General features: G+C 43.6%; 1 protein-coding gene across 2 annotated transcripts in view; it reads left to right on the plus strand.

Annotated features, from left to right (window-relative positions):
* Positions 1–845: 845 nt before the first annotated feature.
* Positions 846–24,463, plus strand: part of LOC134357797 (ubiquitin-conjugating enzyme E2 E1-like) — a 108,478-nt gene continuing 84,860 nt past the window's right edge. Inside the window, exons 1-2 of one of the 2 annotated variants that reach the window (XM_063069452.1) lie at positions 846–1,307; positions 1,778–1,828. In XM_063069452.1, the coding sequence (XP_062925522.1) occupies positions 1,105–1,307; positions 1,778–1,828 (254 nt within the window). In that variant the 5' untranslated portion in view covers positions 846–1,104. The remainder of the gene's footprint in view (positions 1,308–1,777; positions 1,829–24,463) is intronic. The other variant, XM_063069451.1, reaches the window with a different exon arrangement.

Here is a 24,463-nt window from a genome sequence, read left to right on the forward strand (position 1 = left end):
AGCCATCAAATACTCCACGTATGGTAACCTTTTCATTCCTGGAATCATCCTAGTGAAAGTCTTCTGAACCCTCTCCAATGCCAGCCCACCTTTTCTAAGATGAGGGGCCCAAAACTGTTCACAATACTCAAGGTGAGGCCTCACCAGTGCCTTATAAAGCCTCAGTATCACATCCCTGCTCTGGTATTCTAGACTTCTCGAAATGAATGCTAACATTGCATTTGCCTTCCTCACCACTGACTCTACCTGCAAGTTTACCTTTAGGGTGTTCTGCACAAGGACTCCCAAGTCCCTTTGCATCTTAGATTTCTAGATTTTCTCCCCATTTAGAAAATAGTCTGCACATTTATTTCTACTACCAAAGAGCATGACCGTGCATTTTCCAACACTGTATTTCATTTGCCACTTTCTTGCCCATTCTCCAAATCTGTCTAAGTCCTTCTGCATTCTACCTGGCCCCTGGGGGGAGGGGGGAGGGAGTGAGGGAGGGGAAGTAGACGGGAGGGAAGGGAGGTAGAGGAGGGGGAGGGAGGGGAGAGGGGATGAGGGGAGGGAGAGGAGGGGAAGGGAGGAGGAGATGGAGGGGGATGGAGGGAAGGGTGGAGGCTTGGGAAGGTGCTGAGGGAGGGGAGGAGACCGAGGAGGGAAACGGGGAGAAGTAGGGGAGATGGAGGGTGGGCAAGGAGAGGATGGGGACGAGGGAAGGAGAGGGAGGTAGAGTAGGGGTGGGGTGGGGAGGAGAGAGTAACTCCTCACCGTGGTGTTACAAGAACGCGTGACGGGATATTACCCCGTGAGTGTTTGTCCATGAGTTACGCCTCTGAGTATTACACTACACAGATACACTGTGACTCACTCGGAGTGACATTGTATCCTCGCCCTCTCTATGTACAATTTCCTCTTTGGGTACTGATCTGTTGCTTGGCTATTTACTTTTATTTCTCTCTGTGTGTCGTGATTCCTGTTGTTAAAGTCCTTTGTTGTATTTCCCGGGTGTTTAGTTGGTGTTGTGGGTGGGTAGTTGGTGAGAGTGAGTGTGAGACACACACACACTCACACTGTCGTGTCTCAGCACAAGGGAAAGCGTTTGTGCCGGCGGCCGCGATGTCGGATGACGACTCGAGGGCGAGCTCCAGCCCCTCCTCGTCCTCTCCCAGCTGCTCGCCGCCCGCAGCCGACGGGGAGACGGACGGCAACCACAACAACGGCGGCGGCGGAGGCAGCGGCGGCGGAAACAAGAGGAAACGAGAAAGCAAGACTAACACCATGAGCAAGAACCCCAAACTGCTCACCACCAGCGCCAAGAGGTGAGTGTGAGTGCGAGCGACTCAGGACTTGCCCCCCGCTTTCTCTCTCTCCCTCACCCTCGCTTCACTTTAATACCCGAGGTTGATTTGCATAGGAGCTAAAAATCGCTTTGTGCAGAAAGGCAGCGCCGCGATTTGAACCCCCGGCCCCCTCCTCGGCTGTCAGCCGCCCTCTCGGGCTGCCGCGGCACCCGGCGCTCGCCCCTCCCGGGAGCCGGGGACACCGAGGTGGGGGGAAATGTTCACGGTGCTTGGCTTCTTGGAGCCTACCACAAGCGGCCATGTTTGCTTTCTCCTCATGCAGAGGTCAGGGTCTTTTCGCTTTATTTCCCCTTTTCTTCACTTTAAATTCCGTCAACTTGAGCGAGGGGGGGTCTCCGGAGAGCGACCGGCGCTGGTCCGGAGCGGGTGCCGCGGGATGTGAGTGTGTGTGTGTTTATTTAAGAAAATCAACGTTTTCTGATTCACAGGATCCAGAAGGAGCTGGCCGATATCACGTTGGATCCGCCGCCGAACTGCAGGTTGGTGGGTTGCTCGGGGTTAAATGATCAGCGTGACGGTCAGGAGGCGAGAGGCAGTTGTTTTGCCCATCAGGAGCGGGTTAATCATTCACCTCCTGGCGCTGGCGGGGCTGCGCTGCGATAGAAGATGGGATGGAGGCCCGATTTTTTGCGTTTTTTAGATCCAAAGCACGCATCAGACACCGGCTGAGATGTTTACCGCAAGTTTCGGCTTGGTAGTTTGAAACTTTCCTCGCTGTTGGTGGGCGGGGGAGGGGGCTGAGGATTGGGTCCCATCAGCAGTCAGCGCACTTGGTGGCCTGGGCACAAGGCGGTGGAGGAACTCAGGCATCCTATGCTGTTCGTTTTGGAGTCCACTGTTTTGCTGGTGAGGGGCTTAGAGACTCTTGAAGTGGAGTGTGCGTGTGCAGGAATCTTCCCCCCGAATTGCAGAGGTTCTGTGGTCACACGGGAAACTGGAGGTGTGAAGAGGTGGCTTTGTGCTGAGAGGGTTATCAGTGCTGTCAACAAAGTGTCAGGGTCCGCAGTGGGTCATTTATAAACTCACCGGGGAATTATTCTGAATCTGATCTGGTACCTCAGCAGCTCCCGAAAAAAGTAATTACTTATTTTAAATAGTTTGATGTTATTTGGCTAATAATTATGTAGGATTATTTGACTTTATTTGGCTACTGATGATGTATGATTATTTGACGCAATTTGCTAATAATTATGTATAATTATTTGACCTTATGTAGCTGGGATGTTGTCAGATTGCTGGATAGCAGGCTGATTCATAATCCCTGTGTTCTGGTGGTTCCTTGCTACTCTTTTACTGCGGGGATCACATCACTGAGAAGAAATATATTTAAAAGTCCAGTTTTGACTTGGTCATTTACCATCTGTGAAATTCTTTCATGATTTCGAGTTCTGGTCACTTATCAGGTCTGTTCAGAAACGAGTCCTAAATTCTTTTTGGTTTCTATCTACTTTGGCCACTGGAATCATATTAAATCCTGCAAAGTGACTCCTTTTTGGGTTGAGAATATGTTTTCTTTTTAGGTTTAGATCTGATCAAATTTCAGAAAATCTGGCATGTTCTCATCATGCTCTCGTTTCTGGAAATTCTGTAACCTAGATACGTTTCTTCCCTTTGAGTTATAGTACAATAACGGAATGTCAGTGAGTTCGGACTGTTAATTTATACAGAAACCATAAACTGGGAATAAATGGTTGGCAGTGACTTCTTGAAATTGAATTGCTGCTCTTAGGTTCACTGAAACAAATGTTTAGTGTAATTTGCATAATATACTTGAAATGACAAACATCACACTGACTAGTCAGTACAGCAACACTATGACCACTTTATAAACAGTCCCTCTGAAGGGTCTCAGCCCAAAACATTGACTCTTTATTGCTACCTGCCCTGATGGGTACCTTCAGCATCTGCAGAATCTCTTGTGACTATGATCACATTGCACTAAATCAGACTTTTTTTTTTGTCCTAATTGTTTTTTTCCCCCTTGTTTAAAAAAAGCTGTTTTGTGTTTTTCTTGTGAATGCTACTTGTATTGTGGGCTGCATGCTAGCATGCCGGCTTGCACGACACTTTACAGAGCCAGTGGACGCCAATCAGAATCCTATCTGTCCGTAAGGAGAATGCGCCTTCTGTCTGTGACCATGTGGGATTTTACTATGTCCCCAGTTTCCTCCCACATTCCAGAGATGTGCAGTTAAACACGGGTCATGGCAGTCCGGAGTAACGCGCAAAATGCTGGAGGAACTCAGCAGTCCAGACAGCATCTATAGAGGGGAATAAACAGTCGACACCTCGGGCCAAGACCCTTCATCGCTACTTATGGAGGGTCTCAGCCCAAGATATCAGAGAGGCTGAGTTCCTTCAGCATTTTGTGTGTGTTACTGTGGTTAGGGTTAGTAAGTTGTGGGCATGCCACCTTGGCACCAGCAGCGTAGTGACACTTGCACAATCCTCGTTGATTTGATTTGACGCAAGAGACACCTTTCACTCTATGTTTCAACGTGTTGGTGAACAGATGACATAAAAGCTAATCTTTAAAATCTTTACCTGATGCTCCGTGTCTGTGATGCTGTTGCAAGTAAGTTTTTCATTTCACCTGTGCGCACACGGAGTGGTGCAGATGACAGTAAACTCCACTTGACTTTAGGTTTTCTCAGTGAATGTGCGCTATCATAACTTTTTTTACAGGCAGTTTTTGACTGAAATCATAATCTTTAGCACTTGGGTTGTTTTTCAGTCTGTGTGTGTAGATTTTCACTGATTCCATAGTATTTCTCTGTTCTACTGTGAATATCTGCAAGAAAATGAAAATGAATCTCATTTTCTCATTAATAATCTCATAAGTGATGTATACTAATAAATAACCAATGTGCGGGGGGGAAAAAACAAACTTCAAGTACAAAAAAAAAGACAAGTATTTCTCTATACTGAGAACATGAGTTGTAGAGTTCTTAAAAGTGAGCTGGTAGGTTGCAGAATCAGTTTAGCGTTCAGGTGAGTGAAGTTATCTGTGGTGGTTCAGGAGCCTGATGGTTGGAGGGTAATAACTGTTCCTGAACTTGCAGGAGCTACGCTCTTGTGCAGTGCTCCATGTCATTGTGCTCTAGGGTGGGGAGGTCTTTACCCATGATGGGTTAGGCTATAACCAATAACTTTTGTAGCATTTTCCATTCAAGGGTGTTGGTGTTTCATCATAATACTAAATAAATAGCATTAAATATCGAGAACATGAGATGAAGAATCCTTGAAAGTGAGCCTATAGGTTATTGGAGCACGTCAGTGATGGGGTGAGCGAAGTTAATCCCTTTGTTTCAAGAGCCTGATGGTTGAGAGGTAATAACTGTTCCTGTACCTAGTGGTGTGGGACCTGAGGCTCCTGTAATTCCTTCCTGTTGGCAGCAGCGAGAAGAGAGCATGGTCTGGATGGTGGGGTCGCTGGTGATGTTACTTTCCTGTGACAGCGCTCCGTGTAGATTTGCTCAGTGGTGTGGAGGGCTTTACCCACGATGGACTGAGTCCTTGATGATGGATGCTGCTTTCTTGAGGCAACATTCTGGTCATGATAATTTTCCTTGATCTGGAAATCTAAATACAGGCACACGGGCTTGTTCAATGCATCTTCCTCAGGCACAATTTGTGAACACTGCAATTATATTTCTGAATGTCACAAGTTAGTCAGGCCAACAGGTGGTACAGAACAGAAAGTCAATTTAACAAGGCCACTTCAGGGCTGTAGAGGCTATCAAGAGGACTAGAATATGAAAGCAAGGGTATAATGCTGAGACTTGGTAAGGCACTGGTCAGTCTGCACTAGGAATATTGTAAGCCTCTTATCTAAGATGTGCTGGCATTGGAGAGGGTTCTGAGGAAGTTCATGAGAATGATTCTGGGAATGAAAGTGTTAATGTATGAGGGGCATTTGTTGGCTCTGGGCCTGTGCTTGCCGGGGTTTAGAAGAATGAGGGGCGATCTCATTGAAAACTATCGAATACTGAAATGCCTAGAAAGAGTAGATGAGGAAAGGATGTTTCTTATAATGGGGGAGTCCAGGACCAGAGGGCACAGCCTCAGAATAGAGGGACATCCCTTTAGAACAGAGATGAGGAGGAATTTCTTTAGCCAGAGGTTAGTGAATCTGTGCGGGACCAAGTCACTGGGTATATTTGAAGCAGAGGTTGAAAGGTTTTTGATCAATCAGAGCTTCAAAGGTTATAGTGAGAAAGCAGGAGAATAAGGTTGGAGAGGGATAATAAATCAGCCACGATGGAATAGTGGAGCAGACTTGGTGGGCTGAATAGCCCAATTCTGCTCCTGTGTCTTACGGTCTTATCTGAATGGCTTTAATTTAACGGGGGCCCTTAAGAGAGCATAGCATATCGACTGTATTGAAATCCTTGTATTCTTGAATTTTGTTGTACACATCGAGTATAGCAACAAGGCTGTGGTCTCTTGAAAGGAACTGTTTCAGTACTAGTGTTGAAGTGAAACTTAGCAAGTGTGATGTAGGATTTATAGGGGCCTATCATGCACAAATTTCTGGGTATTAATACAGAGTGCAGTACATACTGAACTGGTTGCTTTGTTTGCCTACTGTTTTTGATATTTGATCTTCATGGGCAATTTCATAAGAGGACACGAGGGAAGATTTAAAATTTGGTTATGTGGTTTATTTGATTTAAAAATGTCTGAGGAATACACAGACAATATATGCATAACTTCATTAGATTCATCTTTCCTGTCTTAGGGATCTGTATTTCAATTTAAAAATGTATTATTGTTAGTCCTATATTCTTTAATCAGAAGGATTAAAATCAGTGTCATTCCAGTAATACCATCGTACAATTTGAAGTTCGGGTAGACAGTGTCTAGATTTTTATAGCCAATTTTTAAAAAGCACACTTCTGAATCTGAATCAGGTTTATTGCGCCTGACATATGTTGTGAGATTTGTTTTATGATAGCAGTACAGTGCAACACAAGTCATTCTAAATTATAACAAGAAGTTATATTAAAAAATAATAAGTGCAAAAAGAGAGCGTAATAGTGAGGTTGTGTTTAGCAATCTGATGGCAGAGGGGAAGAAGCTGTTCTTAATTATTGAGAGCATATCTTTTGGCTCCTGTGCCTCCACCCCGATTGTAGTAATGAAAGGAGGGTATGTCTTGGATAGTTGCTGCCGATTACACTGCTGGTGCTTAGAGCAGTGATGAAGTCCTCCATTGCTGTCTGTCCTTGGCCATCTTCTCTATTATGCCCATCTGTGGTTCAAGATTCTCATTTCTGCCTCTATGGAATAGTGCCGAGTTGTCTTTGGTCTCCCAAGTTTCCTCTGCCCTTCGGGAGTCCAGTGATATTCTATCTTGATGATGGAGCTGGCTTCTCTTCTCATTACGTGCCCAGCCCAGTGAGGATTGTGGCCATGTCTTCTTGGTGACACTGAAGGAGTATGGCGTGGTTGGAGATCTTTCTCGTCCAGAAGATACAGGGGAGTTTCCGGAGGCTCATAGTGTGGAATGGTGACATTTTGGCAAGGAACTGCTCTGTCACGCACCAGCATTCTGACTCATACAAGAGCTTGAGCCTTCTGGGCAATTAAAGGGTTTCATATGTCCTGTGGTGGAGTCCAGGTTCTTGTGGAGATGGGGGCCTTCAGGTCAGACCTGGGTTATTCAGAAGTGATATTTTTGTGATATGTTTTTTTTTGTAAAGGTTAGTTTTATTTGTTGCATGTACATCAACATGTGGAGTTATAGGCATAGTTTTCATCAAATCAAATCAGCGAGGATCTTGCTGAGGGCAGTCTGCACGTGCAGCCACATTTCCAGCACTAACATACCATGGCCACAGCTCATTAACCCTGACCGGTACATCCTTGAATTATGGGAGGAAACCAGAGCACTCAAAGGAAACCCACATGGTCACACGGCCACAAACAGATCTGATATGATTGAATGTAAAGGCCAAGTCATTGGGCATACTTAAAGCGGAGGTGACGGGTTCTTGATTAGTCAGGGCATCAGAAGTCACGGGGAGAAGGCAGGAGAATGGGGTTGAGAGGGAAAATAAATCACTCATAGTGAAATCGCAGAACAGACGATGGGCTAAATGGGCAAATTCTGCTTCTATATCTTGTGATAGAATGAGTTTGGGTGCTGAGTTGCCATCTCTTGTCCTCAGATTTAGTCTATTTTCCACAAAACCAAGTATGGCAGTTCACAAACAACAACTCTTCTCAGCAGGATGCCAGTAACTGCCAGGATGGTAAATATTCTTTGTGCATTACACTGGCCACATTGTGCAGAAGTGTGGATAAAACCAATCCATTCAGAGTGTGGGATGCTGAAAACTTGGTATTATTCTTTGTGGCTCCAGTGGTGATTCAGTGATGAAGTATGTTGTTGGGTTTACTAGATCAGTTCAGACTAGTTAAATTCAAACTGATATTGACATCAGACCATTTGAACTGTCAGATTCAGAATTGGGTTTAACACTGACATATGTCATAAAATTGTTGTTTTCTGGCAGCCATACAGAGCAAGACATAAAAACTACTGTCAGTTACAATAAGAATATTTAAACAAATTAGTGGTAAGTTGGTGTTCATGGACTGTTCAGAAATCTCACGGCTGAGGGAAAGAAACTTCCTAAAACTTTGAATAATACTGTTTGCATTGTAAATACATACTAGTATTTGTGTATTCATGTGCATTTTATTCCATATCTGTACTTTTAATTTTATTTTTTATAATTATTTAATCTGTATAGTTATTGAATGTTGAAGTTTTTTGTTGTCTCTCACACCACAGCAAATTTCTGATGCATGTAAATGTATATGGCGAATAAAGTTGGTCCCTTAGTGTGCATCTTCAGTGTACCTCCTCCCTGATAGTAGTAATGAGAAGAGGGCAGTATCCTTCATGATGAATGCCAACTTGTTGACATGCTGCCTTTTGACCATGTCCTTGATGGTGGGGTGACTAGTGTCATGATGGAGATGGCTGAGGCTGCAGTTTTTCCCAGTCACGTGCATTAGATCTCCATACTAAACAGTGATGCAACCAGTCAGAATGTTCTCCACTGTAACTGGAAAATAGGTGTAGAACCATTGCCAAGACAGTCGAAGTCAACTTTATTGTCATCTGCAGAAGTCCATATGTGTACAGGTGCAGGGAAAAACTTATTTGCAGCATCATCACAGGGACAGAGCATTAGATAAGCAGTATTTACAAGAAAAACATTAATGATGCACGATTTTTACAAGAGAAGAACAGAACTGAAGTCCATTCTAGTGCAAAGTGATCTGAGTGGTCATAGTCTTGCTGACTTGTAGAGATGAAGGTTTTGCTGGTCGGCTCTGGATCCGAATGGTCGAAGGGAAGTCGCTGTTCCTGAACCTGGTGGTGTGGGACTTCCGGCTTCTGTACCTCATGCCCAATGGGAACTGCAAGAAGGTGGCATGGCCCGGATGGTGGGGATATCGGTCAGATATTGCTTTCTTGAGGCTACATCTCGTGGATGCTGTCGTTGCTGGGGACGTGCGTGCCTTTTGCGGAAGAACTCCATGGATTTGCTTGTTAGCTCAATATTCCAACCAAACCCACTTCTACTTATCAACTGGGAATTTTCATTTGAATTTCCTGGATAACGGTCATTTTCAAACTTCACTCACAAGAAGGTTTAATCAGGCTTGATGAATATTGTGTTCAATGAGCATTCAACTTCTTTTACAAATGACGTTTTAAACTGGGCTTCCATTTCACTTGTCGTCACGATCTTTCGAGATGATTCAAGTGAATACATTTTCTCATGAGTTCAAAGTAAATTCATTATCAAAGTACATATGGGTCACCATATCCAACCCTGACATTCATGTTCTTGCAGGCATTCACAGTAAATGTAAAGAAGTACAAAGAAACACAATGGAATCAGTTAAGAACCACACACAACAAAGATGGGCAAGCAACCAAAGTGCAAATAAATAAATAAATACTGAGAACATGAGATGAAGAAATCTTTGAAAGTGAGTCCTTTGGTTCTTGGAACAGTTCGGGGACGTGAAGCTGAATGAAATTTTCCTCTTTGGTTCAGGAGCCTGATGGTTGAGGGGTAGTAACTGTTCCTGAACCTGGTGGTATGAGTCCTGAAACTCCTGTACCTCCTTCCTGATGGCAACAGTAAGAAGAGAACATGACCTCTGTTCCCTTCTCCCTCCTGTTTGTTCATTTTTCCTTAAATGTACATTCACTGTTTCAATTTCTCGTTCCGCATCCTCTCCTGTTTCTACCTTTGACATATGATGCGATGTTTTCTGTCTTTAGGCAGCGGAGTTTTTATAGAAATCTCTTGGTGTAGTGTGCATTCGAGTCATAGAGCACTATCCTTCAGATCTGCCCAAACTTCTTCCACCCTGTCCCATTGACCTGCACCCGGACTGTACCCACCGTGCCCTCCTGTCCACGTACCTGTCCAAACTTCACTTTAATGCTGAAATCAGACCCGCATCCACCACTTGTGCCAGCAACTCATTGCACACTCGCGCCACCCTCTGTCCCCCTCGTGTTCCACTTAAATATTGCACCTTTTGCCCTTATGGCCTCTAGTTCTAGTCTTTATCAACCTCAGTGGATAAAAGCCTGCTTGCAAAGTATTAACCTATTCAATCTTTCTCTATAACTCAGCCCCTCTAGTTCTGACAACATCCTTATAGACCCCTGGCATTTTCAATGAAGCAAGCAGTTTACTTCTTAGTTTTAAATGTATTTAAATTTGTATGTTGTCATTTAGGTTGTGTCAGTGTTTGGATGCATCAACTGTCTGGTAACCTAATCCAAGTTGAAAGTAAATATATTATCAAGGTACACGTATGTCACCAGACACTACCCTGAAATTTGCTTTCTTGCAGGCATTCAAAGAAATGCATCAGGATCAATGAAGAACCATACATGACAAAGATAGACAAACAGCCAGTGTACAAAAGACAACAGACTGTGCAAATACAAAAAAAAAGAAAATAATAAATAAGCTATAAATATCTAGGACATCAATTGTTGAGAATAAATGTCAATCAGTTGGCAGTTGAGACTCTTGTTTGTAGAAATAAGGAGAAGTCGACTAATTATGGGAGTCAGAAACATGAGATTGAGGGAAGGGGTGGTGGCGGGGGGAGGAGGGAGTGGAGAACTTGGTCTGCAGCTGTGGCTCATTAATAAACCTCGGAGAACACGTCTGCTGCTTCCCCAGGATGAGACGCCTGTTTTAACGTCTGTTCCCCCCACCCAGAAACACATTGAAACGTCCATGCTGCTTCTGTCAATTGACTCTAAATGTGCACAAGAAAATGAATCTGTTGGTCATATGTGGTGACATACACGTATTTTGATAATAAATTTACTTTGAACTTTGAAACATCAGCTTTATTTGTCAAATGTATATCGAAACACGGTGAAATGCTTTGTTTTGTGTGAGTGACCTACGCAGACCATCCTTGGATTATACTGGGGGCAGCCTGCAAGTGTTACTGTATTGCTGGTGCCAGCACAGTATGCCTATTAATTCTAAATCTAACTGTCTGTGATGAGGAAGAGTTTCTTTACGCAGAGTGTGGTGAGTCTGAAATTCTTTACCACAGAAGCCAAGTGATTAAATATATTTAAAATGGAGGTTGATAGGTTCTTGATTAGACAGGGTGTCACATGTTACTGGGAGAAGGCAGGAGATTGGGGTGAGAGGGGTAATAAATTGGCCACAATGGAATGCCTCAGCAAACTCAATGGGCTAAATAACCTAATCTGGTACCTGTGTCTTGTGTTTGGAATGTGGGAGGAAACCAGAGCACCTGAAGAAAATACCAAGTCATGGGGAGACCATACAAACTCTTTACAGACAGTCGTGGGAATCGAACTCCAATTGGTCTTTGCTGGTGCTGTAAAGCGATTGTGCTAGTCAGTATGGTTTGGAGGTACTACGTGTCAGAAACAGTTCCTAACTTGGGCAAATTACTACCTCTCAGCTCGGAGAGTAGTGAATTATTGATGTAGGCTGGACAACAATAGGTTTTTTTTTGTCTCTTTACTGGTGGTTGTGAGTATGAATACATCTCTTCATAATCTTCTGCTCCTGTAGCCCATCCACTTCAAGGTTTGTCGTGTTGTGTGTTCAGAGATGCTCTTCTGCATGTCATTATTGTAATGCGTGGTTGCTTGAGTTGCTGTCAGCTGACCTCTCTCATTAACAAGGCACTTTCACCCACAGAGCTGCCTCTGGAAGGGTCTCGGCCCGAGGCGTCGGCTGCACCTCTTCCTGGAGTTGCTGCCTGGCCTGCTGCGCTCACCAGCAACTTTGATGTGTGTTGCTTGAATTTCCAGCATCTGCAGATTTCCTCGTTTTTGCCTGTCACTGGATGTTTTTTGTTCTCGCACCATTCTCTATAAACTCCAGACAAAGTTGTTCCTGAAAAATCCCAGGAGATTCTCAAGCTGCCTTGCCTGGCACCATCGTTCCACGGGCAAGTCACTTAGATCACATTTAGATTAGATTATGAGGACACGCAGTCCCCTTTTATTGTCATTTAGTAATGCATGCATTAATAAATGATACAATGTTTCTCCAGAATGATATCACAGAAACACATGACAAACCGACTTAAAAACTAAAAAAAAACCCACATAATTATAACATATAGTTACAACAGTGCAAACAATACTGTAATTTGATAAGAACAGACCATGGTACGGTAATAGTCTCAAAGTCTCTCGAAAGTCCCATCATCTCACGCAGATGGTAAACCTCCAGCACCGCCAACTTGCTGATGCAGCATACTGGAAGCATCCGACCACAATCCAGCACCGAGCACCGAGCACCATCTCTGCTGAGCGTTCCAACCCCGGCCCCGGCAACAGGCAATAGGCAAAGCCGAGGATTTGGGGCCTTCCCCTCCGGAGATTCTCAATCGCGCAGTAGCAAGTGGCAGTGAAGCGGGCATTTCAGAGGTTACTCCAGGTGTTCCTCTGCACTTCTCATGGCTGTCTCCATCAAATCCGGATTGTGCACGGTCCCCTAGTTACATGTAATCGATATCATTTGGAATGGCCGCACGAGGATTTCTTCCTCGTTCTGATGTTTGGTCTGAATAACAGCTGAACCTCTTGACCATGTCTGTGTGCTTTTATGCATTGAGTTGCTGCCACCTGATTGGCTGATTAGATATTGGCATTAACGAGCAGGTGTACCTAATAAAGTGGCCACCGAGTGTATATCAAGACAAACAGTGAAGCGTATTGCTTGCGCCAGTTCAAGGACGTGCCAGGGTAGCCCTCCAGTGTGACATAGCGTGCCCGCAGTTTACAAACCTTAAACCCCTTGTCTTTGGAATGTGGGTGGAAACTGGAGCACCCGGAGGTGACCCACGTGGTCATGGGGAGAATGTACAGATTGAAACCGGGTCAGTAGCATTGTGTTAGCTTCACACTAGCCTCTAACCTACCATGCTGCCCTTGGGAGTCGTGCCCCAGCTTGGGCAAACTCATGCGGAAGAGAGAAAATCTGGGAATCTAAGGCATCACAGACATGTCTATGCATTTATGCATAAAATTGAATGACAAAGTTCAAACAATTTAAGGGTAATTCTTCTGTATGTGATCTGTACTCCTTATAGATTGCAGACTTGTGAAATTACTCCCAGATGTGTAATTTCATTCTTTTTGAAAGAAGGGATGTATTGCTTGAAAATCCTATTACTGTCCAGCTTTCCTGGGTACATATAGTTTGGACGGCACAGGAGCATAGTGGTTAGCATAACGCTTTACAGCACCAGCTGTAAGATCGGGGTTCGATTCCCAACACCGTCTGTAAAGAGCTCTCCCTGTGGCCGCGTGGGTTTTCCCTGAGTGTTCCAGTCTCCTCCCATGTTCCAAGGGCATGTGGGTTAGGGTTATTGAGTTGTGGGCATGCTGTGTTGGTGCTGGAAGGGCAATGACACTTGTGGGCTGCCTTCAGCACAATCCTCATACTGTGTTGGACATTGGTGCAAATGACACATTTCACTGTATGTCTGGATGTACATGTGACAAATAAGGTTCACGTGTCTTGAAGTCTTTATTTGTGGAAACTGATGGGTGCAGTTGGAGGTGTTTGATTTGGACATTGGAATTATCTTGTAGTTTGCTATGAAAATGTATATTCTTGTAATATTAGGTAAACTCTGTATCTAACGCTGTATGATTTATAATATGCCGACTCTATTTTATGGCTAATACTAAAAGGAGTAATTTTCAAGCCCACTGAGTTCCTCCAGCATTTTGTGTGTAGTCTCTTGTTTATAATTTTAAGGCGATTGGACAAAATCTAGGAAGGATGTCAAAGATGAACTTTTACACAGATAGTGGTGGGTACTGGGATGGTGGTAGAGACATACACGTTAGGGACATTTGAGAAACTCTTAAGCACATGGATGATAGAAAAGTGGAGGGCTGTGGAGGAGGGAAGGGTTAGGTTAAAAGGTAGGCACAACATTGTGGGCTGAAGGGCTATGTTTATACTGGTCTATGTTCTATAGTTAAGAGGCAGTAATTTGATATTTTTCTCTCCATTTTGAGCATCATCTGTGCCGGAATGCATCTGCTTGATTATTGCCAGGACAATTGTCTAGCATTTATTCTGGCCTGTGTGTTGGAATGGGCTGACGGCTGTCGACAACAGCTCTTTAAGACAAATGTCAAATACGAACTGAGGTTCAAAAACAGAATCTGGCTTTTTGTCGCTGACTTGTATGACGTGAAATATTTTGTTTTGTGGCAGCAGTACAATGCAAGACAAAGCATGACAATTCATGTGAAAAAATAAATAGTGCAAAACTCGAACAATACAGGGCCTTCAGTTTATTAGAAATAAAATCTCACACCACCATGTCGTAGCACTTAGAGCGACACCGTTGCAACTTTGAGTTCTGTAAGGAGTTTGTATGTTCTCCCCGTGAACGCGTGGATTTCCTCCGGGTGCTCCAGTTTCCTCCACAGTCCAAAGACATACTGGTTAGTAGGTTAACTGGTCATTGTCAATTGTCCTGTGATTAGGCTGGGGTTAATGGGTGGGTTGCTGGATGGTATGGCTTGTTGGACTGGAAGGGCTTGTATTTTGGAAATAAAATAAAACATATATTAAGACCATAAGAACATAAAACCTGAGGGCAAATTAGGCCATTCGGCTCCTCGAGTCTACTTTGCTGTTCCATCATCCATCATGGCTGATTTATTTTCCCTCATTCTCCTGCCTTCTCCCTGTAACCTTTGATACCCTTACTAATCAAGAACCTATCAATCTCCACTTTAAGTATACTCTGCCTTGGCCTCTACGTCCACAGCCATCTGTGGTAATGAGTTTCACAAAGTCACCGCCCCCTGGCTAAAGGACATCTCTCTTCTTAAGGGATGTCTTTTCTCTCCACCCTCTCCATATCCACAATATTTAATAGATTTCAGTGAGATTCTCCCCCACCCCCCACCTTCATTTTTCAGAACTCCAGTGAATACACACCCAGAGCTATCAAATGCTCCTTGTGCATTAACCTTTTCATTCCTGGGGTAATTCTCATGACTCTCCTCTCTAACGCCAGCACATCTTTTCTAAAGGGCCCAACACTGCTCACAATACTCCACTTGCAGTTTGAACAATGACTTAAAGAGCGACTCTTGTTGCTATTCCTGCTGGTACATTGGCTTCGAGAGCAGCCTGCCACCTGCATTTAAATGCTGACACACTCACCTGCCCTTTTGGCAGCTTTATTAAAGAGAGTTTGTTGAAATCTTGTTCCAATGTAAACAGGTAGAGCCAGTTGCAGTACAGACTCATGCAAGAGGCGGCAGCCAGATGCAGCCCCATCCACAGAATGGATGAAAAACTTCACGCCTTCTTAAAATTTCCTTCCCCCAGGCAATTAATCTGATCAACCATTCTAGTTAGCCTCCCTGCCCCCTCTATTAATTAGCCCCGTTCCTGCACTGTAAACACGGTAAAGCACTTTTTATAATGCCGTTTGTAAATGCTGCCATTTATGTACAGTGTCCATAAAAAGTATTCACCCCTGCCCCTTGGATGTTTTCATGTTTTATTGTTTTACAACATTGAATCACAATGGATTTAATTTGGCTTTTATGACACTGATCAACAGAAGAAGACTCTTTTGTGTCAAAGTGAAAACAGATCTCTACAAAGTGATCTAAATTAGTTAAAGAAATAAAACACAAAATAACTGATTGCACAAGTATTCACCCCCTTTGATGTGATGCACCAAATCATCACGGGTGCAACCAATCAGTTTTAGAAGTCACATAATTAGTTAAATGGAGATCTGTTTTTTTTTGGAGACGTGTGTGCAGTCAAGATGTTTCAATTGATTGTAGTAAAAATACACCTATATCTGGAAGGTTCAACTGCTGGTGAGTCACTATCCTGGTGAAAACTACATCATGAAGACAAAAGAACACTCCAAGCAACACCGCGAAAAGGTTATTGAAAAGTCAGGAGATGGATACAAGAAAATTTCCGAGTCACTCAATATCCCTTGGAGTACAGTTAAGTCAATCATCAAGAAATGGAAAGAATATGGCACGGCTTACATCTGTCTAGAGCAGCTCTTTCTCCAAAACTGAGTGACCGTGCAAGAAGGGGACTAGTGGGGGAGGCCACCAAGAGACCTATGACAATTCTGGAGGAGTTACAAGCTTCAGTGGCTGAGATGGGAGAGACTGTGCATAAAACATCTTTCATCCGGGTGCTTCACCAGTCACAGCTTTATGGGAGAGTAGCAAAGAGAAAACCGCTGTTGAAAAAAAAACTTGCGTGAAATCATGGCTAGAATTTGCCAGAAGGCATGTGGGAGACTCTGAAGTCAACTGGAAGAAGGTTCTATAGTCTGATTAAACCAAAACCGAACTTTTTGGCTATCAGACCAAACATTATGTTTGGTGTAAGCTAAACACCACACATCATCAAAAACACCATCCCTACTGTGAGGCATGGTGGTGACTGCGTCATGCTGTGGGGATGCTTCACTGCAGCAGGTCCTGGAAAGCTTGTGAAGGTAGAGGGTAAAATGAATGCAGCAAAATCTGGGGAAATCCTGGAGGAAAGCCTGATGCAGTCTGCAAGAGAACTACGACTTGGGAGAAGATTTGTTTTCCAGCAAGAAAATGACTCCAAGCATAAAGGAATGGCTTAAAATTAACAAAGTTAGTGACCTGGACTGGCCAAGTCAGAGTTCAGACCTCAATCCAATTGGGAATTTGTCGCTGGACTTGAAAAGGGCTGTTCACTCATGACCCCCATGCAATCTGACAGAGCTTGAGCAGTTTTGTAAAGAAGAATGGGGAAAAATTGCAGTGTCCAGGTGTGCAAAGCTGACAGAGACCTATCCATACAGACTCAAGTCTCTAACTGCTGCCAAAGGTGCATCTATTAAATACTGACTTGAAGGGAGTGAGTAATTATGCAATCAATTATTATGTGTTTTATATTTGTAATTAATTTAGATCACTTTGTGGAGATCTGTTTTCACTTCTACAGAAAGCAGTATTTTTCTGTTGATCAGTGTCAAAAAAGTCAAATTAAATCCACTGTGATTCAGTGTTATGAAACAATAAAAAATGAAAACTTCCGGGGGGGGGTGGTGAATAGTTTTATAGGCTCTCTATGAATGCACTTGTTACTCCATATCTGTACTTTTAATCTCCAACTTTATTTTTTTTATATAATTTTTAATTCTTCATAATTGTTGAATGTTTTTGTTTCTTGTTGCATGTTGCACCCTGACTAATATACATCCTAGTGAATTCCGAACACATGTAAATGTATATGGTGAATAAAGTTGGTCCGTCAAATAGTTGGGAGCTGATCATAATTGAATTGGTTTTATTTGGTGTCATATTTTTACTGGTCATTCGCCCTCAGTAAGAAGCTGGGAGGTGGAAAGTCTAGTCAAGTTTATTGTCACTGTGCACAAGTACACTGAGAAGCTTGTAGCAGCATCACGGGCACTTTAAGGTTAAGGCACAAAATAGACATACTTGAGGCTCTCTGTTGGTCGGGTCAGCGTGAATATTGCATCCTAGCTGTCTACTACGTAAGGGACAAGCCAGGGCAATACGATATGGAGAGCAAGATGTTGCCCCTCTGCCCTCACCCAATGAATCCAAAGGATCGACAGAGACTGACACTGTTTGGCACCAGCAGTGTCACAGGAGTTTCCAGTCAGCATTGAGCTCAATGTAGTACTGCCTTAGGGACTCCAGCTCTGGATTTTTCCTCGAGGTTCACTCCCAAAGCCTTCCCCATGAGTGTGTATAGGCACAAAGCAGTGGGGGATTGAGACCAGATATTCCCTCTCCTAGATGAGCTGCCAGCCATGACTGACGAGACCTATTTGCCTGGAGCAACTAGTTTTAAGGTGCCGGTAACCTGGCTTTGCCCCCTTTTCCTGTTGGTAGAAATGGTTTTACCTTTCTTTGTCTGACAAGGTTTGGGATTCAATTCTTAAGTCAGTTAACTCAACCTCTTTATGCACTCGCCACTGTCTTTTGCAGTTCAAGATTGTACTCGTATGTCTAAAACTAAACTATCGCGGTTCTATCCTGATATTAGGCCCTCGTGTGACAAGTGTAAAGTGGACGAGGCTTCTCTTATCCATATGTATTGGGCTTGTCCTAGTTTGGAGAAATTTTGGAGAGAAGTCTTTTTAACTTTATCTCATATTCTTAATTGCCACTTAGAACCTGACCCTTTGATTGCTCTACTTGGCACCTCGGGTGAAGTTGACACGTGTTTGAGTCCGACTAAACTTCGAACATTATCTTTTGCCTCTCTTTTGGCTAGACATTTAGTTCTTAGGTGGAGAGACGTTGCCCCACCCACTCATGCTCAATGGCTCAGAGACATTATGTTCTGCTTAGACCTCGAAAAGATTCATTATTCACTTCTTAATTCGGACATAAAGTTCCATAAGGTGTGGGACCTTTTCTTGAGTATTTTCATAAGTCCTCTTTAGATTAAAGGTTTATCCTCTTTTTTTTATTTTATTCCCTTACTTTCAGCTTTTTTTTCCTGGTTAAGTTTTATGGTTTTTTTCATGTGAAATATATTGCAGTGTAGGTAGGCAATATACTTTTTTTATATTTACAGCTCTATGGTGACAAAAGCTCTGTTTAACTTTCCTTTGCATCAAAATGTTTGGCTTGGAGTTGCGCAGTGGGCAGGTGGGGAGAATACTAACTTTATATGATTTTCTTTTGGGTGCTTTTTTTCTACTGTTATGAATTATATATTAGACATGTTTGTTTTGCACTGTATAAATCTCTTTTTTGCTCGTGGGTTTTTTTGTTGTAGAAACTCATTAAAAAAAATTAATTAAAAAAAAATGGTTTTGCCAGCCTTAGTAGCTAAGCCACATGTGAAGGCCAGGAGCTGGACTTGGTTGTTAGAAGCCACTGGGAACATTTTTTAATACGAAGTGGGAGCTTATCCCCACTTCCTCTCCTCCTCTTCCGCCCCCCCCCCGCCGGCTATGACAATATAAACATACAAGATATTGGAGAGACTTCTCTGCAAGAAATTAGTGCAAAAAGAATCAGTGACAAGTCAATCGCAGTGCAAGCGACGGTTCGTACTGTTCGTAGTGTTCCTTTGCTGAAGTGGAATCGATTGTGTTGGTTGATTCAAGAACTGGATAGTTAAAGGGAAGTATCTGTTCTTAAATCTGGTGGTGTAGGACTTCATGCTTCTGTGCTTCCTGGCTGATGGTAAATGTGAGAAGATGGCATAGCCCGGTAGGTGGGTTTCCTCCATGTGCTCCAGTTTCTTCCCACGTTCCAAAGACGCACGGTTAGTATTAGTACAAGGTTCTAAGTATATTTATAGCAAAGTATAGCATTGCCCTAAACTATCTTGATAATTGTTCGCAGGTTAAATTGATGCTGGAAGCCCAGCACAATCCTCACTGATTTGCTTTTGTAAGGGGGTTTCGACTTTTATGTTATTGTGGAGGCTAATTAAAATGGCGTCTTTGTTATGTTAATCTGGGGAATGCGGCTTTGTTGTGTTAAACGCTGAGAAAGTTTGCGCTAACAGTTTGTTTTTGCTTTAGTGTGTGATAAGAGAGTGCTATTAACCAATTGGGATAGTTATGGTTTTGGTGTGTTTGAAGATACTGTATGCGCGGGGTTTTGGGGGAGAAGACGGGAGAGCGAGACAGAGGATGGACGAGGTGCTGTGAGTCCGCTAATGGGGTCGGACCCCGAGCGGGACATTCAGCGAGGAAACGGAGATGGACTCGGACTCGTGTGGAGCGTCTGGTCGACCACCGTTGTTGGTCCCAGGCGGCCGGTCGAGGTGGTCCGAGGGGTCGCAGGGTGAAGAAGAAGGTCCCTGAGCTCCAACGGTTTTTGTGCACGAAGAGATTGAATTTTGATAAGTGTGGCGCCTTTTATCTTCCTTTTATATTATATTCTCTTTTAAATGTATAGTTCCAGTAATATCTATAAACAGTAAATCATTTAATCGTATCTGGTGTATTGTCTGTTACTTGGGCGGGGTGGGGTACATCACACAGCATCCACATAAACGAATTACCCAGTTTGGCGGGGCCGAGGCTGTTTCCCTAGACGACAGCGAGCCGAGCGACCCTGAGGGTGGCCGGGGGGTGGGGGCTACACTTTGAATTGACACAAATCGCTATATGTTTTGATGTATTATGCGTGATAAGTATCTAAGTGTCACATTCAAAAGGCTTGCTTCAAGCTACAACTGCTGGGACCTGGTTCTATTGCAAAGTTGTTGGGGAAAATCACCTTGCTCTTAGGACATTGCATCTTTTCTGCAAAAGGAGTTTCAGTGATTTGTCCCCAGGCTCTGCTGCCTCCAATCATTTACTGCTTCCAAACATGAGAAAGCCTGTAGGTGCTGGATATCCAAAGCAAGTCACACAAAATGCTGGAGGAGCTCAGCAGGTCAGGCAGCATCTTTGGAAAAGAGCAAACAGTTGACTTTTTGGGTCAAGATCCTTCAGGAGTCAGAAGAAAGGGGGATAATACCAGAATAAAATGGTGGTGAGAGGGAAAAGAGACCAGCTGGAAGATGATATGTGAAGCCAGGTGGGTGGGAAAGGTAAAGGGCTGGAGAGGAAAGAATCTGAAGGGAGGGGATTGGACAATAGGAAAAAAGGACCCGGGGGAAGAAATAGGCAGTTGAGAAGAAATTAAAGGTCAGAGTGGGAGATAGAGAAGGGAGGGGGGAGAGGGTTTACAGGACGGAGAAATCAGTGTTCATGCCGTCAGTTTGGATGGTACCCAGATAGAATATAATGTGTTGCTCCTCTACCTTAAGGGTGGCCTCATCTTGGCACAAGAGGAGTACTACTTTCTGTAGTTTGTCTACGCTACTGTTAGAAAACTTACAGAATGGTTATTATAATAAGATGGATTATTGACCTCACAATCTACCTCGTTATGGACTTGCACTTTATAGCCAACCTGCACTGCACTTTCTCAGTGAACAGTATACCAGACAAGTTATTCACTCGGTACATGTGACATTTCCAGACTGTTTATTGTCATTCTTCAGTATATAAGTATAAAGGAGAACAACATGATTGTTGCTCTGGATCCAATGCAGCATAAAAATACAATAAATATAAAAGCAATCCTATAAAACACAATGTATTGGTAATTGAGTGTGGCTGTCTACACGTAAGATTAACTTATGTACATTTACGTACATAGACTGATAGTATATAGATAAAGCTTTAGCAGACTGGTTTGTCATCAGTCTTTGTAGTTTCTCATTGACTCTTCTGTATTTTTGTCCTGCTGTGAATGCCTTCAAAAAATGAGTCTATGGGTTGCATATGGTGACATATACATACATGATAAATGTACTTTGAACTTCTGAGTATCTTAACATAATTTCTGACAAGAAACAATAGCGACAGTGACTTTTGGCAAGAGGAGCTCTTCTCTGTAGCAGCAGGGCAAAGGGAAACACAATAGGACAGGGACAGTGTCAGTGTAGGTATGAGGTGTGGGGTGTGAATATGCTACTTCCTGAAGTTCTCGGCACCTGTTACCACTAACTTGCTCTTTGAGTTTTCGTTGTTCACATTTTCTGTTCCAGCTACCATTTTCGAGCTGCTGTCTCATGATGGAAGCAGATAAAACAGTCAATGTTTTCTCTTGAGATCTTTATCTGACTTGAAAGGTCATTTTGTGTTTCATGTTGCTCTGATTGTTTCTGTGGAAAGTCTCATCTCACCGTCTGATTGTGTCCTCATTAGAAACTTTGGTTTTACAGCAGCTAATGCTGACCCTACTTAGAACCCCTCTCACTCTGAGACTGACGAGACATGCACTTGGTTTGATATCCACACAGACTAATTCAGCGCTTCCCTCTGCCTTCTTATATAGGCTTCTGCCCCCCCACCCTTCCTGATGAGGGGTCTCGGCAATTGGTAAACTGAGCTAATTATAACTGTAAAGAATGAGAACCTTGCACTGCTTTTACTTCCAAAGTTCAAGTTTATTGTAATCTGACTGTACATATATCAACCAAATGAAACAGTTCCTCTGAAACACGTATATCACACACAGCACGTAAAACAAAATATTACCACGGATAAGTTAATAAAATATATGTATTGTGCAACACAAGTAAACAGGAAGACCATAAGATATAGGAGCAGAATAAGGCCATTCGGCCCATTGAGTCTGCTCCGCTATTTCATCTCAGCCCCAATCTCCTGCCTTGTCCCTGTATCCCTTCATGCCTGGACCAATCAGGAATCTATCAATCTTGGCCATAGATTCATCACTCCCTTGCTGTCCTAGTGACAAGACCTCAGTGGAGGCAGGGTATTCACTAAGTCTCATAGCCTGAAGAAAGAAGCTGTTACCCAGTCTGGTCGTCCTAGTCCCGAAGCTCCTGTACCTCCTTCCTGACGGTAGTGGGTCAAAAAGATTGTGGGGTGGGCGGGGTAGGAATCCTCAACAATGCTGTGGGCTCTTTGTCTGCTGTGTTCCTGGTAAATGTCACAAATAGGGGTGGGGGAGACCCTAGTGACCCTCCCACAGTTTTTACTATCCCCTTTAGGATCTTGTGGTCCGATGCCTTGTAACTTCTGTACCACACAGTGAGGCAGCCAGACAGGATACTCTTCACGATGCTCCTGTAGAAAGTTGTTAGAGTGGGGGCAAGGAGCCTTGCAAGGCTCAGTCTCCTCAGAAAGTATAGCTGCTGCTGTGCCTTCTTGACAAATGAGGAGGTGTTGTGGGTCCAGGTTAGATCATCCCTCCATAGATGCTGCCTGACTTACTGAGCTTTAACAACATTTTGTGGGGTTTTTTTTTGCTCTGGATTTCCAGCATCCACAGAATTTTTTGTATCTACAGTCCAGCATTGAACAGAACATTCAGCCCACACTGTGTCAATTTATGTAAAATGGCCATTCAGAAAGGAAGCAATGAAGATTAGGCCACAATGAGGTCACTCTCAGGTTGGAGGAGCAACAACACTTATTCTGTCTGGGTAGCCTCCAACCTGATGGCATGAACATCAATTTCTCCAAATGCCAGTAATTTTCTCCTCTCCCTTACCTCTTCTTCATTTCCCCACTCTGGCCACCTTCTTACCACTTCTCACCTGCCTGTCACCTCCCCCCGGAGCCCCTCCTCCTCCCCTTTCTCCCATGGTCCACTCTCTTCTCCTATCAGATTCCTTCTTCAGCCCTTTACCTTTTCCACCTATCAGCTCCCAGCTTCTTACTTCATCCCCCTTCCACCCCCCTCCACCTGGTCTCACCAATCACCTGTCAGTTTGTATTCCTTCCACCTTATTCTGGCATCTCCCCCCCACCACCCCACCCCATCCTTTCCAGTCATAATGATAGGTCTGGTCCTGAAACATTGACTTCTCTAACTTCTGTTAATGCCCCTCCTCCCCCTCGTACCCCATCCGTTATTTATTTTTATACACACATTCTTTCTCTCTCTCTCTCCTTTTTCTCCCTTTGACCCTCTGACGATACCCCTTGCCCATCCTCTGGGTTCCCCCCCCCCGTCTTTCTCCCTGGACCTCCTGTCCCATGATCCTCTCGTATCCCCTTTTGCCTATCACCTGTCCAGCTCTTGGCTCCATCCCTCCCCCTCCTGTCTTCTCCTATCATTTTGGATCTCCCCCTCCCCCTCCCACTTTCAAATCTCTTACTAGCTCTTCTTTCAGTTAGTCCTGACGAAGGGTCTCGGCCTGAAACGTCGACTGTACCTCTTCTTAGAGATGCTGCCTGGCCTGCTGCGTTCACCAGCAACTTTGATGTGTGTTACACTGACTGCTTATTCATTTCCAAGATGCTGCCTGACCTGCTGAACTCCTCCAGCATTTTGTGTGTGCAGCTTAGGAACAACTTGGTCAATAGCATGTGTACCAAGAGAATATTTTAAAGTATGTTGGAAAAATTTATGGAAAAAAAAGTTACGACTGCTTGTTTTATTCTTCAGTCAGCACTATGAACCTCTGTGTCTACGATGCTGCTGCAGTAAGTTTTAATTGCACCTGTGCACATCTGTACTTCAAAGTAAATTGATTAAAGTACACGTCTCTATTACCCTCAGATTCATTTTCTTGTAGGCATTTACAGGAGCATAAAAGAATGCAATAGAATTTGAAAAACTATACATAAAGACTGACGAACAACCAGCATACAAAAGAAGGCAAACTGTGCACATAAAGGAAATAACAGTGAGAACGAGTAGCAGAGTTGTCGAAAGTGAGCCTGTAGGCGACCGTAGAATTGCGGTGAGTGAAGATATCCATGTCACTTCAGCAGATGGATGGTCGCAGTGGGTAATGGCTGTTCCTGAACCTAGTGCGTGGTTCCTGAAATCTCCTGTACATGACAGTAAACTGACTTTGAAAACTTTTACGAGCCACGTGCAATGTTTTAAAAAAAATGATGTGTTTGGATTGTTTGCTTTAACGACGTGTTTTACTGCTTGCTTTTAATATCTGTTATTCCTGAACACATTACAAAGTACTTTGTAAAGGTGATATTACAGCAATAAACAGATGGTTAGCTGCTGTTTAATT

Source organism: Mobula hypostoma, chromosome 17 (genome assembly GCF_963921235.1).
Source record: "Mobula hypostoma chromosome 17, sMobHyp1.1, whole genome shotgun sequence".
NCBI classification, from domain to species: Eukaryota; Metazoa; Chordata; class Chondrichthyes; order Myliobatiformes; family Myliobatidae; genus Mobula; species Mobula hypostoma.